Below are 15072 nucleotides of genomic sequence, written 5' to 3' on the forward strand. Positions count from 1 at the left end.
TTAACTTGTGACTTTCACAAAAATATAACCTTTAAAAGTCATTCAACTCATTAATGTTTCAAATTCTGTTAGCTGAATCTTGTGTTATCCAAGTATTTAATATGAATCCTTAGGTTATAAAGTAATAGAATGTAAGCTTACAGTTCAGAAGAATGAAAACTACAAAGCAAAGTTCAGCTCCCTCTTTCTGTTTTTACGTTTCTCCTCCTTTTAGAAGTAATTATCTTCCCTAGTAAAAATACAGGAGCAAAGCTTAATACATTTTCAAAACAAACCTTCTCATGTACCACTTAGAGATGGCAAAATCAGATAAGCTCATCTTGCATTACATATGTTTTAAAAATTATGATAGTTACCATTTTCCCAATCTTTGAAAAATAGAAAGAAGAGAGTCATTCACACTTCTCTTAATGGGGATCTCTCATTTTACAGGTATTTTTACAAGCTTTGTCCGTGAAAAACCGGCAATGTATGTATTGCCAATCAAAATTTTCTTAATTCATTACTTCATACCAGTATATGAACAAATGGGCTACTTACTTCAAACCCTGCATCTAAAATACACTCATATTTAAATATCAAAACTTGTCACATGCATTGACTAAATTGTTTAAAATTCAGGGCTTAATTTCCATTACAGTTAGTACACAACTGCAAACATAGTCACTGACAGTGAGGTTAGAAAGGAAGCTGGAGACTTACAAATTAATTGGTGGAGATTAATCATTAAGTTTTAAATGGGAATACTGTGTATCATTGCGTGCTCATATTCAGAAATATCCGAGACCATGAGTCAAGTAGCCATTAGGATGGTAGAATTCTATCACTGTCTCTGTTTCAGACCTGTTAAAATCACTATTTTTTCCAGACATTTTGTTACATGAGAAGGCTACTTTTAAATACCTTGGGTCTTGTCTATACTAGGCAAAAAAGAAGTCACAACAGACTAAACAGCTCTATGACCCTTTGCATCCACGCACTGCAGCTGTGCCATGCACTTTGCAAAACTTACTTGTACACAATGGTTGCAACACCTAGGAAAAGGCCTTTGCACCATTTCAATCATACCTGAGCTAATCTACAAAGGTATCGCTCCAGTGTGGACAGGAAGCCGTAAGCATTGCAGCTGCACTGATTCAGTTAGCCTTGCTAACTCCATCCCACAATGCAGTGCCATGTGTTTAGAAGTTACTGAAACAACTCTGCTCCCAGCAACAGTCCTGGGCACTGTGGGATCGACACTTCAGAGTGGACTGGTCCAACCAGGTTAGTAAGGCATTTTATGTGTGGATGTGCCAGCATGGCTCTGCCAAACAAGGATATGCTAAACCATTGTGAAGACAAGTGAAGCAGTCAATTATTTAATGCTTTCAGCGTCCTTGGATCCATTTCCTAGTGTAAGGTAGCCACACCCCAGAGGGGAATTAAACCTGTCTGTTATTCTCCAGAGTGCTAATCTAAGCATTTATATTTTGCTGTATAAAGGAATAATTTAGTTTTCACTAAGGCTCTGTGCTCAGGAGGTGGTCTCTGTGCTCAGATATTCCTGTGATGGAAGCCATATTAGCACTTAGATAACAAACCTGATGAAAAAATCTGTATAAACAAATGTAGGTATATAGTAATTTTAACCCTGGCCAGCAGGAATTAGGATTTCTTGACAACATTCCAATTTGCCTGTTGTCAGTTCCAATGACCAGAGCTGCAGCCATGTGACAAATGTTGGTGTTAATTAATTTCTTTCATTGTCTTTTTTTATACTTTTTTTTTTTAATGTAGCCTATTTACACCGCTGCATTCCTTCGCATCTGGTTGGAAACATTTAAAAATCATATGTATATTCATCACAATGTCTTTCACCCCTATTCTTTCTCCTTCCCTGTCCCCTGCAGGAGGAGAGACTGCTGAAATGCCTGGCATGTATCTGCCTGGGGAGTACGACCTCGCTGGCTTTGTAGTTGGTGCCGTGGAACAAGGACAGATGCTCCCCCAACTGGAGAGAGTTGCTGAGGGGGATGTTGTCATCGGAATAGCTTCCTCTGGGGTTCACAGCAATGGGTTTAGCCTTGTAAGGAAGATTGTAGAAAAGTCATCTTTAGATTTCACATCTCCATCAGTTGCTGGCTCTGGTGACCAGACGTTAGGTACCATCACTAATACGAATACCTCTTCTCCTGAAATGTAACAAAATGTCATGGTTGTCTTCCCAACATAACTTTTTTTTTTTTTATGATTCCACTATTACTTGACTATATTCTTCTTTCCCTTTTCTCTAAATTAAATACTCTGAAACAAATTAAGTGGAGGGGCAGATGGGTAATAACACTGGTGTGTAAAAAGAAAAGGAGTACTTGTGGCACCTTAGAGACTAACCAATTTATTTGAGCATGAGCTTTCGTGAGCTACAGCTCACTTCATCGGACGCATGCCGTGGAAACTGCAGCAGACTTTATTTATACACAGAGAATATGAAAAAATACCTCCTCCCACCCCACTGTCCTGCTGGTAATAGCTTATCTAAAGTGATCATCAGGTGGGCCATTTCCAGCACAAATCCAGGTTTTCTCACCCTCCACTCCTCCACACAAATTCACTCTCCTGCTGGTGATAGCCCATCCAAAGTGACAACTCTTTACACAATGTGCATGATAATAAAGTTGGGCCATTTCCTGCACAAATCCAGGTTCTCTCACCCCCTCACCCCCCTCCCAAAAACCACACACACAGACTCACTATCCTGCTGGTAATAGCTCATCCAAAGTGACCATTCTCCCTACAATGTGCATAATTAAGGTGGGCCATTTCCAGCACAAATCCAGGTTTTCTCACAGGTGTGTACTACAGGTGTTAGAGCAGAGCGTTCTTCTCTTTCCAAGTCCATTTACTCTATCATATAGCAGTTGTTTTTCAGTATCTGGGTAAATGAATATTTTTAGGCTTCCTTGGTTTAATTTGATTGACATTTATTTCTGTGTTGTAATCAGTCTGTTTCATTTTACATTCACAGGGGAGCTATTGTTAACCCCGACTAAAATCTACAGTAAAACTCTGTTGCCTGTCCTTCGTTCAGGGCGTGTTAAGGCCTACGCCCACATCACTGGAGGAGGTCTGTTGGAAAATATCCCCCGAGTTCTCCCAGGATCATTTGGTGTAGTTTTAGGTAAGGAAGCAAAATGGACATCATATAAAAAAATGCACAGTTGTGGGGATGGACCTGAAAAGCCCATTCGTGTGGTATAAGGTAAACTGACACTTTCCTTGAGTCTAACATTTGCATGTCTAGAACACAGTTTATTTTTTTACTTGATCTTTATTGAATTTTCCCTTTCGCTCAGAATACCTACAAAGTACTTTGTAGTAGGGTGACCAGATGTCCTGTTTTTAAAGGGACAGTCCCATATTTAAGCCCTCCTGTAGGTGTCCCAGCTTTTTCTTAAAAACGGGCAAACTGCCCTGTATTTTCTGTTCTCCCCCCACCCGGTGGGTCCTGCTTCCGGCTGGATCCCTGCTCACTAGCTGCCTGGGGGCGGGATCCAGTGGCTGATGATGGGGGTGGGTGTGCAAGACTAGTGGTGGGGTGAAGATGCTGTGCACGGGGTCGGCTGCTCCCCCAACTGGTCCGTCAGGGCAACCCACGCTGTGTGCCAGCTCTTGGCCAGTAGGGCCCCACCCCCCATCTGGTTTCCTGCCAGCACTGGCTGCACGCTGCGGTAGCTGGTGCAGGCAGGCAGGCCCCAGGCGGTGGCTGATTACATGTTGCCTCTGCTATTTACTCTTTGGCCCTTTATGTGCTCCCCCTCTCGCTGTCCTCTTGCTGTTTTTCCCCTTTGTCCCCTCCTCCTCCAGCCCGCTGCTCCTCCATATCCCTAGCCACTGGTCAGAGAGCTCAGCTCATCAACAGCCTGGCCAGCAGGCTCCTTCCTTCCCCCACTGCCTCTGGCTGGGCCAGTGCCCCAGGAAAGCCCAAGACCCTCTAGGCCCTGTTTGTGCCAAAGCCCCGTAAAGCGCTGGCACAGAGAAGCCTCTCCGCCCCTCAGCTAAGCTCTGGAGTTGCAGGGGGGAAGCAATTTCCAGCCTGTTCACGCCCCAACCCTGTAGGCTCCAGAGCAACCCCAAGGGCAGGGACTAAGCACCCTCTTCACCCACCCTTCCCCCTGCCCTGAGTCCTGTCCCCAGTGGGATGATGATATTCCCATTTTACAAGCAAGCAACTGTTGGCACAGGAAAGTTAAGTGTCTTGTTCAGGATCACATTGTGTTGGTGCCAGGTGCAGAATAAAACAGAGAACGCATGACTCCCAGTTCCCTGTTCCAAATTATAGATTGTGCTTTCTTCCGCAGACTGAGATCATCAGATCTGTGTTTTATTTTTATAGTTTGCCTCTTCTGTATGCTAAACTCTGAGTACTAATGTATGAAAACCAGGACATAACATTTAAAATATCATATGGCAAAAAGAAATCTACTCCCTTTTTAACTCCATCATGCTGGCTTGTTCAGCAATGCTGTTGCTGTGGGCCAATCAGTTTTTGCCATGGGGGAAAGGGGTCTTGTCTGTTGGAATTTGATGGTCCCTCCCTCATTTTATATCCTCTCTACCATTTCAGCTGTCATCTTCCGAGGAGAGGATGACTAAAAGAGCACCTTCTGAAGTATCCTCAAAGCCCCTACCTAATTATTAATTAATGGGTCACAGCTGAGTAATTCATTTTCTACATTCCATGGGCTGAACCATGTTTTCCAACACTCCAGACCCTGCTGACTGAGGCAGTAAGAGACATGGACTGGGAATTAAATCCAGTTCTTCTGCATCGTAGCAGAGATCACTGGGCCTAAGACTGCCCCTGGTCTAATCACTTTTGCATTTGTAATTCACGTCCAGCAATTCTGGCTCTTGATATTCTAGGAACTTGAGTATTTGTGTCAAGACAATCATTGCTATTAAACACTTGTTTTGTACTTCAACAAGCAGTTTACAGCTTCAGCCATTTTCAGATGCTCACAGTTGGCGGATACCTGAAATCTTCTCTTGGCTTCAAAAAGAGGGGAACCTCTCAGAAGAGGAGATGGCCCGAACGTTTAATTGCGGGATTGGCGCAGTCTTGGTGGTAGAGAAGGAACTGGCTCAGCAGGTTCTGAAAGACATACAGAGACATGAGGAAGCCTGGCTGATTGGGAAAGTCGTCTCCCGACACACAGGTACTGGATTCTCATTTACCTAGAGGAAAGTAGGGCCAGATCCCCAGCCAATGTAAATTGGTGAAGCTCCACTGATGTTAGCTGAGGATCTGGTCCATAGATACTCTGTTGCATTTGCTCCATAGGTGTGTTAAAATGCTAGTCCTGAAGACTCCAGTTACAGTACATATAACACATGCATAACAGTGTTTGATAAATGAGTGTTAGCTTTGAAGTGGTGAGAAACAAGAAATGCTATTCGTCTAATTTTCAGAGGTGCGGAAGTCCTTTTTATGTCCTCTATATTTCTCTGTTTACATGTAACACTTTTTTTTTCCCCCCCATTAAGAATCTGCCCATGTTGAAGTCAATAATCTGCTTCAAGCCTTGCAAACAAATAGGTTACAGTTTTTGCACAACTATATCCAAGGCAAAACCCAAACAAGCAAAATGAAGGTGGCTGTTCTCATCTCTGGAACAGGTGAGGCTTTTGCATTCTTCGCTACAAGGTACAACACAGGCTGTTGAAAAAGAAACTTGGGCCCTGAACCAAAACTGCTTCAAGTTATTGGAAGTGTTTCCATGAACTTCAGTGAGCTTTCAGTCAGGTGCCTAGAGATCGACATCAAGGGGCAGCTCCTCAGGGCAGGCAGAAAAGATTTTTGCCCAGGCCATTTTGAATTGGATATACTCTGATCATTACCCACGGCTGCAAACTGTTTGTGAGATACACCTACAAATGTAACTTTTGCTTACACACATCTATACCACCTTTCGGTGATCAACCAGCTGATCAGAGGGATGCAGTGTTGTATTTTCAAACAGACCAAACTTTCATGCAGCATAGTTCATGCACTGGAAAGTATGTTTTACAAATGCGTAACTTATTAAACCATTTCTCACACACACACCCCCAAGTCACTAAGGTCAATGGAAAGACACCCATTGACTTCAGGGGCCATTGGTTCAGGCTCCTCCTAAGTTACTGTTTTTAAAAGCTGTCTCAGAATGTTCATATTTACCCTCCAAGAAATGCTTGGTCTTCATTTCTTCTTTTTCATTTTAGGCACAAACCTTGAAGCCCTGATAACCAGCACAAAAAAGCCAACCAGCTATGCACAGATAGTCCTCGTAATTTCTAACAGATCAGGCGTGGAAGGGTTAAGAAGAGCTGAAAGAGCTGGTATTCCTACAAAAGTAAGCAATGTTTTACCTTTTGAATCAGATTTTACTAACTCACTGCTGTGGAAAGCTAGCCAAGGATTAATAATATTTATAGGGGAGAGGTGGAGCTGGAGCACAGAACTGGGAGACAGAAACCTTCTATGCCACTGACTGTCTGTGCCCTTAGGAAAGTCACTTAACTTCTCTGTCTTCTATCTGTATGATGGAGATAATAGTATGTCTTATTTCCATCCTAGAGGTGTTACTGGGATTTGTTGTAGGGTGTTCCTAGAAACCCCTGCCATTGTTAATGTTGCAAAACACTTAAAATTAAAACCACACCTCCACCAACCTACCTTTCACTTCTAGAGCTAATATTTTCCTTGCTTGGGGTCTCCCCAAAGGTGATTATTTTTATTATTAAAGTTTGAACAAAAGCCTTTCTTTTTGTTTTTAAGTTCAGCTATGGTGAGAAAATATGTACATTTCAGACAATGCTACAGCCAACATGGCTGCAGTTTAAAAATAGCATGGAGAGAGTCCTTGTTCAGGGTTAGTGTATTTGTTTGGTTTACAAAAATATTTATCAATTATAAACAATGGAGAATCGGGCCCAATGTGAGTTCTGCCGTTGATTTCAACTAGAGCAGGATCTGATGCTTAAACAAATTATTAATTATTATTATTTTTATTACTATTTGCATGACATTAGAGAGACAAGGTGGGTGAGGTAGTATCTCCCTCCCCCCGCCACAGAAAGGGATACAGCTATGAACAGGACCCCATTGTGCTAATGCCGTACGAATATACAGTAAGGGTGAGATCCACAAAGGGACTGAGGCATTGCGAGGCTCAAAGTGTCACAGCACCGGTCTCTTAGGCAGTCTTCACTAGACCCGCTAAATCGACCCCTGGTGGATCGATCGCAGCAGCGTCGATCCCTGGTAAGTGTAGACATACTGTGAGTTTTTCTTCGCGTGCTTGCTCATGTCCGTTCCATATTAGGGTGCGTGTGCTCGACACATGCGCCGGTGCCGGAAGTTTTTTCCCTCAGGAGTATCCATAGGGGACCGGCTCTGGCGCCCTCTGGAGGGGCGCCTGCGTAGCGTGCGGTATAAGGGGCGCTGCTGGCTCCCCGCATCCTCAGTTCCTTCTTGTCACCAGTGACGGTGCTGGAATGTCTGCTGCTTCGGCTAGCGTTGTTTCGTTCTTTGTTCTTGCTAACTTTCAAATCCTGTAAAATAGCTATATATAGTTACTAATTTTCTTAGTTACCCTTAGTAGTAGTTCTTGAACTCTTCGTTAGTCCTGGATGGGACCCAACCAGGGGTCGGGGCATGCTCCGGTCCCCAGGCTTTAAGCCCTGCGATCGCTGCAAACGGCCTATGCCCATCAGCAATCCACATACCAGCTGCCTAAGGTGCTTAGGTGAAGGGCACATAAGTGACAAATGCCATATCGGCAAGTCCTTCAAATCTAGGACGAAGGTGTGTGATATCCTTCTAAGATGTCGGCACTCACTCCAGCACCAGAGCAGCAGTCTGACTCCGGACCGAGCACCGTGGCCTCTGTGCGCAGTGCTCCCTGGCGTCGTACGCAAGCCAGCACTGGTCTCCCTCCACAGCTCCGGTCAAGAAGCCGAAAAAGATTGTGAGGGGAAGATCTCCTGCCTCCCGCAACAGAAAGGAAAGGGCAGGGGGAGAGCCAAGACCCATGTCAGGCAGCTCAACATCCCCCTTGGGAAGTTGGGCCCCAGCTCAAGTCGAGCAGTGAAGCCCATCCCATGCTTTGCTTGCGACTCCAGATAATGGTGTAGGCCCCAGCCAGCTTCAGGTGCCATCGACGCCCGAAGCCCTTCAAGCAGCTCATGAGATCCTGACACTCCCGGTGCTGCCCTCACCAGCTCCCACGGTACCCCGGTCTCCAGGAAAATCTGTGTTGGGACCTATACATGTGTCCCCACCTCGGCAGTACTGTTCCCCATCAAGAGGGATGTCCCACCGGCGTTCGCCTGCCCACAGCCACCATGCCTCAGGACTGAGGAGGCAGGCTCAGTGGAGCCCTTTTTGGTCCCCGCACCCAGGGCACCAATCGAGGGACTCAAGGTGTATTTAGCCGGTAGATTGGCACAGACCCTCTGAGGCACGCACCAGCTGACAAGAGCTCTGGGACCGGCTCCAACTGTCTTCAAGGGCCTGGTACTGATCTCGGGACTGATCGGGCACCAGAGACCGCTGATCGCTGGGCAGTCATAGCCCCTCTCCAAAAAGAAGATCGCCCTACTCAGGATGATGCAACCGGTCCATAGTAGCTCCTGGTCCCGTTTGAAATCCCGGTATCAATCGAGTAGCATGAGGCGTGGATTGCCGGGTATCCAAAGCAGATCCGCCGAACGCCGTCCGTCCCCAAGAGCCCAACCAAGACAATCTCGCTCAGACAGGTCAGCTTCGGGATGCAGCAATTGGAAGCGGTTGGACAAGAGCCACTGCTCAGCTCGATCCTGGTCGCCTGGTACCGACCACTCCGCTGGTAGCTCCGGCTTGGAGCAAGGTTCCCAGACTGCAGGACAAGCTCTGGTACTGGCAGTGTCGACTACATTATCAGCACTGAAATCTGTTCCATGGCCCCAAGCATAGTGGCCAGCACTATGGTACCTGTGGAGCCCTTGGGGGTTCACCCAACCTTCCCAGGCTGCCTGATTTATGTCAGAAGCCTCGGAGAGGCCAGCGGACTCGATATCCTGTCCCCCTCAGGTGCTTGAGACTTCGGGTGGGAGGACCCAGGGGAGCAAGCTGCTGAACCACCAATGAACGTGGAGGCTCCCGCGGCACCGGCATCAGCCTCATCACTGCCAGACAAGGGTATCACGGGGCCCCCTCACCCAGTTCCTCAGGATGACGCACGCCAAGGCACACCAGGAACTTTTGAAGAGAGTCGCTTCTAACCTTGGGCTTCAGTCAGAGTAATTGGAGGAGCCCTCAGACTCTGTTTCATGTCGTTTGCTCCTCGGCTCCTGCCAGTGGGGCTCTACCCCTTCATGAAGGGGTTTCCGAGATCACTAATGCCCTGTGGCAGACCCCCTCTTCCCTGGCCCCTATCTCTAAAAGGGCCAAATGCAAGTACTTTGTGCCAACCAAGGGGCATGAGTACTTATACTCCTACCCAGCCCCCAATTCCCTTGTGGTCGAGGTGGTTAACCACAAGGAGAGGCAGGGACAACTCAGGGACACCCCCAAAAATAAAGACTCCAGGAGGCTGGATCTTTTCGGACATAAGAATTATTTGTCTTCCAGCCTTTAGCTGAGAGTGGCCAACCACCAAGCCCTCGTGGGCCGATATGACTTCAACATGTGGCAAGCCATGGCCAAGTTCGAAGGGTCGCTCCCTGAGGCTTCCAAAAAGGAGTTTTGGGCAATCCTCAATGAGAGCACAACCACGGCCAGGGTGGCCCTCCAGGCGGCGTCAGACGCTGCTGATGCTGCTGTTCGCACCATGGCTTCTGCTATCTGCACGCGGCGAGCCTCCTGGCTGCTCCTCTCTGGGTTGTCCACTGAGGCCCAGCAGTCAATGCAGGACCTGCCCTCCAATGGCCGGGCCCTATTTGCAGAGTGAACAGACAGTAAATTGCATGGCCTCAAGGACTCCCGCACCACGCTGAAGACCCTGGGTCTCTACGTCCCAGCCCCAGCGCGTAAGCGGTTCAAACCACAGCAGCCACAGGGCCAGGGGAAATGAGCCAAGGGCTACAAGTGCCATCTAAGCCACCCTCTGCCCAGTTGGGCTGGACCCAGAATAAGCAGGGGGCCAAATAGTCATTTTGAGGGTGCACCCAAGGGCAACCTACCAAACTAGTCCCCAGATCCATCTTTCCCAGTGTTCTCTAACCACCTTTCCCTCTCAGGTTGATGGGTCCTCAGCACAGTGGAACAGGGTTATACTCTCCAGTTCTTTTCTACCCCTGCTTCCCACCCGCCTTCCCTGTCCCTCTTCAGGGACCCCTCTCACGAGAGTCTCCTCACCCAGGAGGTAAAGGGGTTGCTACAGCTGGGTGCGGTGGAAGAAGTTCCTTGTGAGTACATGAACAAGGGGTTCTATTCCTGGTACTTTTTAATCCCAAAGGCCAAGGGCGGTCTGCGGCCTATCCTGGACCTGCGAGACCTCAGCAAGTACCTAAAGAAGCTAAAGTTCCGCACGGTTTCCCTGGCTTCTGTTATCCCCTCCCTGGATCCGGTATGCTGCTCTCAACTTGAAGGACACATATGTACACATAGCGATCTTTCAAGGACACAGACTCTTCCTCCAGTTTACAGTGGGGCCCCACCACCACCAGCTTGTGGTCCTGCCAGTCGGCCTGGCGACAGCACCAAGAGTGTTTATCAAGTGCATGTCGGTGGCAGCGGCTTATCTCAGGCGCTGGGGTATCCAGATCTACCCGAACCTCGATGACTGGCTCATCAAGTGCAGCTCCAGGTCTCAAGTCCAAAGGGATGTCGCGGTGCTTCAAGCCATGTGCCGCTGTCTGGGCCTACTGGTGAATGACAAAAAGTCGACAGCGCCAGTGCAGAGGATAGAGTTCATCGGAGCAGTCCTCGACTCTACCTGCGCCAGAGCGCTCCTGCCACTGGAAAGGTTCCACACGTTGACGAATCAAATCACGGAAATCTCCGCTCTCCCTTTGACTACGGCCAGGGTCTGTCTGCGCTTTCTGGGCCACATGGCAGTGTGCACTTATGTGGTCCGCTACGCCAGGCTCCGGATGCGACCCCTGCAACAATAGCTGGCGACAGTCTATTCCCAGTTGCCAAGACCCCTTGGAAAAGATCGTTACCATTCCCCAGGCGATACTTCTCTTGCTGCGATGGTGGACCGACCGCAGAACAGTCCTGGAAGGGGTTCCATTCGACAGCCCTCCACACTCCATAGAGTTGGTGTTGGACATCTCAGGCCTTGGCTGTGGGGCGCATATCAGCATCCTCCAGACTCAGGGGATGCGGTCCCCAGACGAAATGCGGTTGCATGTAAACATCTAAGAGCTCTGAGCAGTCTGGCTGGCGTGTGAAGTCGTCTTGCCGCACCTGTCAGGCAAGGTGATACAAGTCCTGACAGACAACACAGCCTCGATGTTCTACATCAACAGGCAAGGAGGAGCGCGCTCGTCATCTCTCTGTCAGGAAGCGCTCCATCTGTGGGACTTCTGCATCAGCCACAAAATCCACCTAGAAGCTTGTCACCTTCCCGGCATCAGGAATACACTGGCAGACCAGCTCACCAGGGACTTCTCTCACCATGAGTGGTTGCTCCATCCAGAGGTAGCCTGCATGATCTTCCAGAGGTTGGGAACTCTGCAAGTGGGCCTGTTCGCTACCAGACAGAACAGGAAGTGCCACCAGTTTTGTTCTCTGCAAGGTCTGAGCAAGGACTCCCCTCTCCAATGCCTTCCTCCTGTCATGGTCAGGGAGCCTGACGTACGCGTTCCCTCCGATTCCGCTCATCAGCAGGGCCCTGGCGAAGACCAAAGGAGAAAGCGCAGGTTATCACGATCACTCCAGCGTGGCCTCGCCAGCACTGGTTCGGCACGCTTATGAGCCTGTCGGCAGCCCCTCCATGGCCCCTGCCCAACCCACCGGACCTGCTGTCACAGGACCACGGTCGACTCCTACACCCCAACCTCGGGTCCCTCCACCTCTCGGTGTGGATGCTGCGTGGTTGAACCTGGAGGAACAGACCTGTTCGGAAGGGGTCCAACAGGTCCTCCTGGGATGTAGGAAGCCCTCAACTATACTGACTTACCTGGCCAAGTGGACGAGGTTTTCCCACTGGGCGTCCAAAGAGGACATCTCTCCCTCGTGTTCCTCCATACAGGCTGTCCTGGACTACCTGCTCCATTTGAGGAACGAGGGCCTGGCACACACTCTTCTATTAGCGTTCATCTTGTGGCCATCTCTGCTTTTCACCCACCAATCTGAGGACAGACAGTGTTTTCCCTTGACATAATGGTCAGATTCCTGAGGGGACTTGAGAGACTTTTCCCGCAGGTACAGGCCCCTGTCCTGCAGTGGGATCTTAATTTGGTCCTCTCTAGGCTCACTGGCCCACCCTTTGAGCCACTAGGTTCCTACTCCCTTTCCCACCTGTCATCGAAGGTCACGTTCCTTTGGCAGTGACGTCAGCAAGACAGGTCTCAGAAATTAAAGCCTTGACCTCAGAACCTCCGTACACGGTCTTCTACAAAGATAAGGTTCAGTTGCGGCCCCACCCAGCCTTCCTACCAAAGGTGGTCTCTACCTTCCATATGAACGAGGACATCTTCCTCCTAGTGTTCTGTCCCAAACCACACAAGACCAGTGAAGAGAGGCGTCTTTCATCCTGGAAGTCCGGAGGGCCTTGACTTTCTACTTAGAACATACCAAGCTTTCCATAAATCGACTCAACTCTTCATCGCTACAGCGGATAAGATGAAGGGCCTTCCGGTGTCCTCGCAGAGGATTTCCAGTTGGATCACCTCATGCATAAGGGCCTGTTATGACCTGGCGGGGGTTCCATTGCTGCCGATTGTCAGAGCCCACTCAACGAGAGCGCAGATGTTTTCAGTAGCCTTCCTGGCGCACGTCCCTATCCAGGACATGTGTAGAGCTGTGATGTGGTCCTCTGTTCACACATTCACAGTGCATTATGCCATCACTCAGCAGGCCAGAGATGAAGCTGGGTTTGGCAGAGCTGTGTTGCAATCAAACACATCCATGAACGCCTTCCTATCTCCAGGGGTACTGCTTGGGAATCACTTAATATAGAATGGTCATGAGCAAGCACTCGAAGAAGAAAAGACTGTTACCTGTTCCATAACTGCTGTTCTTCAAGATGTGTTGTTCATGTCCATTCCACGACCCGCCCTCCTTCCCCACTTCTGGAGTTTCCAGTAAGAAGGAGCAGAGGAGGGAACCGGCAGGGCCCGTTATACCGCGCCATGTGGGCACCACTCCAGAGGGTGCCAGAGCTGGTCCCCCAAGGATACTGCTGAGGGGAAACTTCTGGCACCAGTGCATGTGGCAAGTACACACACCTAATACGGAATGGACCTGAGCAACACATCTCGAAGAACGCCAGTTATGGAACAGGTAACTGTCTTTTAGGCACTGAGGCTCCCTATCCAATGCATAGGGAGAGAAAGGCACCTCAGAACACAATCTGCAAAAGCCAGCATATTAGGTGGGGAGCTGTCTAAGCTAGCCAGTGGGAGAAGCTGACAAGAGCTAAGCCCCTCACCTCTCTTGAAGACAGGCACCTAAGTCCAGGCTGCAGGGAGGCATCAAGGTCTACTTAGAGATCCACGGATGAGAACCAGCCATGTAGAGTCAGGCACCTTAGGTGCCTAAGGGGTTTCTTGCAGGAATGATGTAGGCACTTGACTCATTCCACATGAAATGGGGGGAGGGGAAGGAAGTGGTGGTGCACACCTTATAGCTTTTAGCCCGCTCGTTAGAGCACTCTACCTGGGAAGTGGGAGCCCCACATTCAGTCCCCATCTCTGTGGCAAAGGGGGAGCAAGGATTTGAAAGGGGGTCTCCCGCCTCTCAGAAGAGTGTTCTAACCACTAAGTGATGGGATCATCTGATGCAGGGCACTCTACCTTTCCTGTGGAAGGTGTTCCCCATTGGATAAACAATGCAAGAGTGATTGGAGCAGGGGCACTGGGCCCTGAGTCAGTCCCCCACTTCCCTGATGGGTGCCCTAACCAATGGACTTAGAGCATCATTCTCGTGCGTTCTCATTCTCTGGCTGAATGACTATTTATAGGAGGACAATCCTGGGGCCAGATTGAGAGTAGGAATGATTCTGGAGTCCAGCGATTAGGACATTTGCGAGGGAGGGAGGGAGGGAGGAGACCTGGGGTCCAGTCCTTGTGCTCCAATCATTTTAATTATTTATCTACAGTGGAAAAGCTTCAACACGAGAGGTGGAGAGAGCTTCACAACAGAACATCCCATAGCTCAGGGGTTATAGCACTTTCTTGAGAAGTGTGAGTCCCCTGTTCAAATCCTCCCCCCTGCCCTTTGAGAGGAGGGAATTGAACTAGGGTTTCCCACATCCTGAGCAAGTGCTCTAACCACTGGGCTAAAAGTCATCAGGTGCATGGCACCACCGCTGCTTCCTCCTCAGCCAGATTTTGAACCACACTTGGTCTGGGGGCATGCTCAGAGGTTGCCTACAGCACTGGACCCTGCTTGTGACATAGGCGTTCAGTCACTTATTTTCTGGGTCGTGAATCACTCTAGAGGAGCAGGAGATAGGTGTCCAGATGCCTAGAGGGAAGCAGCAGTGCGCCTGCCCAGAGCCTGAGACACCCAGGGACCTTTTTTGACCTGAAAAACATAAGTGCCGAGTGAGCTTAGAGGTCTCCAGGGATCGGCGAGTGTTTTGTGGATCCTACCCTAAGAGACTGTGTCTGTCCTGAAGAGCTCACAATCTAAATGGATAAGACAGAGTGGGAAGGGAATCAGAGCCTCACAGAGGTGAAGTGACTTGTCAAGGGTTACACAAGAGGTCAGTAGCAAAGCAATAATAGAAGCCAGTCCAGCCCTATCCACTCAACCACACTGCCAATGCACTGTACAACTGCACAGCCAATTTAGCATAAACTTTTCAAACCTAATGTGCTGACTTTAAACTTAGTTGTTTTTGGTACATTTCATTGGTATTTAACAGGCCTCATTATTTTAAAGCTATGGATATT

General features: G+C 48.8%; 1 protein-coding gene across 3 annotated transcripts in view; it reads left to right on the top strand.

Annotated features, from left to right (window-relative positions):
* GART (phosphoribosylglycinamide formyltransferase, phosphoribosylglycinamide synthetase, phosphoribosylaminoimidazole synthetase) overlaps positions 1 to 15072 on the top strand; it is a 62639-nt gene that overhangs the window by 40601 nt on the left and 6966 nt on the right. Inside the window, exons 16-20 of one of the 3 annotated variants that reach the window (XM_073361842.1) lie at positions 1893 to 2144; positions 3008 to 3160; positions 4995 to 5198; positions 5527 to 5658; positions 6244 to 6374. In XM_073361842.1, coding sequence (XP_073217943.1) covers positions 1893 to 2144; positions 3008 to 3160; positions 4995 to 5198; positions 5527 to 5658; positions 6244 to 6374 — 872 coding nt within the window. Of the gene's footprint in view, positions 1 to 1892; positions 2145 to 3007; positions 3161 to 4968; positions 5199 to 5526; positions 5659 to 6243; positions 6375 to 15072 lie in introns of those variants that run through there. The other 2 variants (XM_073361853.1, XM_073361863.1) reach the window with 2 other exon arrangements.

This window comes from Lepidochelys kempii, chromosome 1 (assembly GCF_965140265.1).
Source record: "Lepidochelys kempii isolate rLepKem1 chromosome 1, rLepKem1.hap2, whole genome shotgun sequence".
In the NCBI taxonomy this organism is placed as follows: domain Eukaryota; kingdom Metazoa; phylum Chordata; order Testudines; family Cheloniidae; genus Lepidochelys; species Lepidochelys kempii.